The sequence below is a fragment of the Cryptomeria japonica genome, chromosome 1, assembly GCF_030272615.1.
Source record: "Cryptomeria japonica chromosome 1, Sugi_1.0, whole genome shotgun sequence".
In the NCBI taxonomy this organism is placed as follows: domain Eukaryota; kingdom Viridiplantae; phylum Streptophyta; class Pinopsida; order Cupressales; family Cupressaceae; genus Cryptomeria; species Cryptomeria japonica.
Window position 1 is genome coordinate 257621109 of NC_081405.1, and position 1942 is coordinate 257623050.

Consider the following 1942-nt stretch of genomic DNA (forward strand, 5'->3'; position numbering starts at 1 on the left):
CATGAGGTTCATGAATGTTGTTGGGGCATTGGTTAAACCAAATGGTATGACTGTGAATTCATAGTGCCCATACCGTGTTTGGAATGTAGTCTTAGGAATATCCCCATCTTTAATCCTTAACTGGTGATATCCTGATCGAAGATCAATCTTGGATAATACCATTGCACCTTTCATTTGGTCAAACAATTCATCTATCCTTAGCAAAGGATATCTATTTTTGATAGTCACTTTATTCAACATCCTATAATCAATGCATAACCTTAAAGTACCATCTTTCTTCTTTATGAATATCACCGGTGCACCCCATGGGGATACACTTGGTCTAATAAATCCTTGCCTAAGCAATTCTTGCAATTGAGCCTTAAGCTCATACAGTTATGTTGTTATCATTCTATATGGAGCCTTAGATTGCGGCTCCATTCCTGGTATAAGTTCTATAGAAAAAATTAAACTCTCTCTTAGGTGGTAACTTGGTAAGGTCTTCTAGAAAAACATCCAGGAACTCTGCAAGGATAGGATAATCCTTAGGAATTTTCTCAACATTATCCAAATCATTTACCATGACAACAATTATGGAACATCCTTTTCTTTGGGCCTTCTTGAGTTTCATTGCTGAAATGTGTCTCAATTCAAGAGGCTTTTGAGACCCAAGAATTTCAACTGAATTCCCACAATCATCAATACAATTGATGACCTTATCCTCGTAGTTTACTATGGCTTTATGCTCAGTTATCCAGTTGATACCTAAGATCACATCATATGATCCTAATGGTGCCACATAAAGGTTAACCTGGGTTTGGAAACTGGAAAGTTCTAGTTCACTACAAAATAGACAAGTATCTACCCTCTGTTCTGCTCGATTTCCATATTGGACCATCCATGCATTTGAAATATAACTAGGTCTAACAGATATTCTAGAAACTACTTTAGGATCAATAAAGTATTCAGTAGCTCTTGTATCTATTAAAATAGAAACTGATTGCCCAAAAAGCTTAGCCATCATTTGAATAGGTGAGGCTTGGAAATCGGCTTGACGGTTGTCAACTGCAGCGTGAATTTGGTGTTGAGAGGCTCCTTGCTGATTTTATCCTCTTTGTACGGGGGTATGTTGTGGACAATTGGAGGCATAATGACTTCCTCCACAGTTGTAACACCCGTCCCTAGGTCCAGAATTGCCACCTGACCTACCTCTATCCAAGTTCTATCGGGCATTGAAGTTGGTGTTACTATTTGCTCTCTTGTTACCATCCTGATTCACTCTTCCTCTTTCCTGAGTGTTGGGTCCCCTCTTTAGATTACTTATTTGTTGATCGTTTCCATTGTTGTTCCTTTGGAAATTGCTATTTCCAAAATTTGGTATGTTATTCACATTTTTACGAAAGTTCCCCAACTGCTGCAACTTCTACTCTTGCTTGGTTGCTTTCTCAAATACCTCTTCCATAGTCAGTGGATTATGAATATCCACTTCTTCTCCTATATGAGTTCTCAAACCTAAGATGAACTTTCGGATGTGAAATGGCTCATCCATCTGATATTGCGAAACATACTTAAGGAGGTTGGTAAACTTCTCCCAGTATTGAGTTACCGACATGCCACCTTGTGTTAGGTTCTGAAATTCAATCATCTTCTTATCAAAGAATAACTAAGGAAGCCACCTCTTCCTAAAGGATTGGAAGAATAATTCCCAAGTGATATCGCTAGGTTGCAACTTCCTTTCAAACTTTTCATTATCCCACCAAGTAGCAGCTTCGGCAGAAAGCTGGTAAGCAGCCCAAACTACCTTGGTTTCATTGGACATGTTGCGGAGACCAAAATAATTTTCCATTTCTATCACCCATGCCTCTGCACCATCACCAATAGTTTTTCCATCAAACTTTGGTGGGGCTATTATTTTCAATTCGTTAGCCATCATTTTTTCAATCCTTGCTTGGTTATCGGGATG

General features: G+C 38.7%; 1 protein-coding gene across 1 annotated transcript; it reads right to left on the reverse strand.

Annotated features, from left to right (window-relative positions):
* Window positions 1–403: 403 nt before the first annotated feature.
* On the reverse strand, window positions 404–1000 carry LOC131073765 (uncharacterized). Its single transcript, XM_058010261.2, has one exon. The coding sequence runs from the start codon at window positions 998–1000 to the stop codon at window positions 404–406; it is 597 nt and encodes a 198-aa protein (XP_057866244.2).
* Window positions 1001–1942: the final 942 nt, after the last annotated feature.

Excerpts from the sequence above, each read along its gene's own strand:
- LOC131073765 (XM_058010261.2), bottom strand. The coding sequence starts at position 1,000 with ATGGCTAAGCTTTTTGGGCAATCAGTTTCTATTTTAATAGATACAAGA.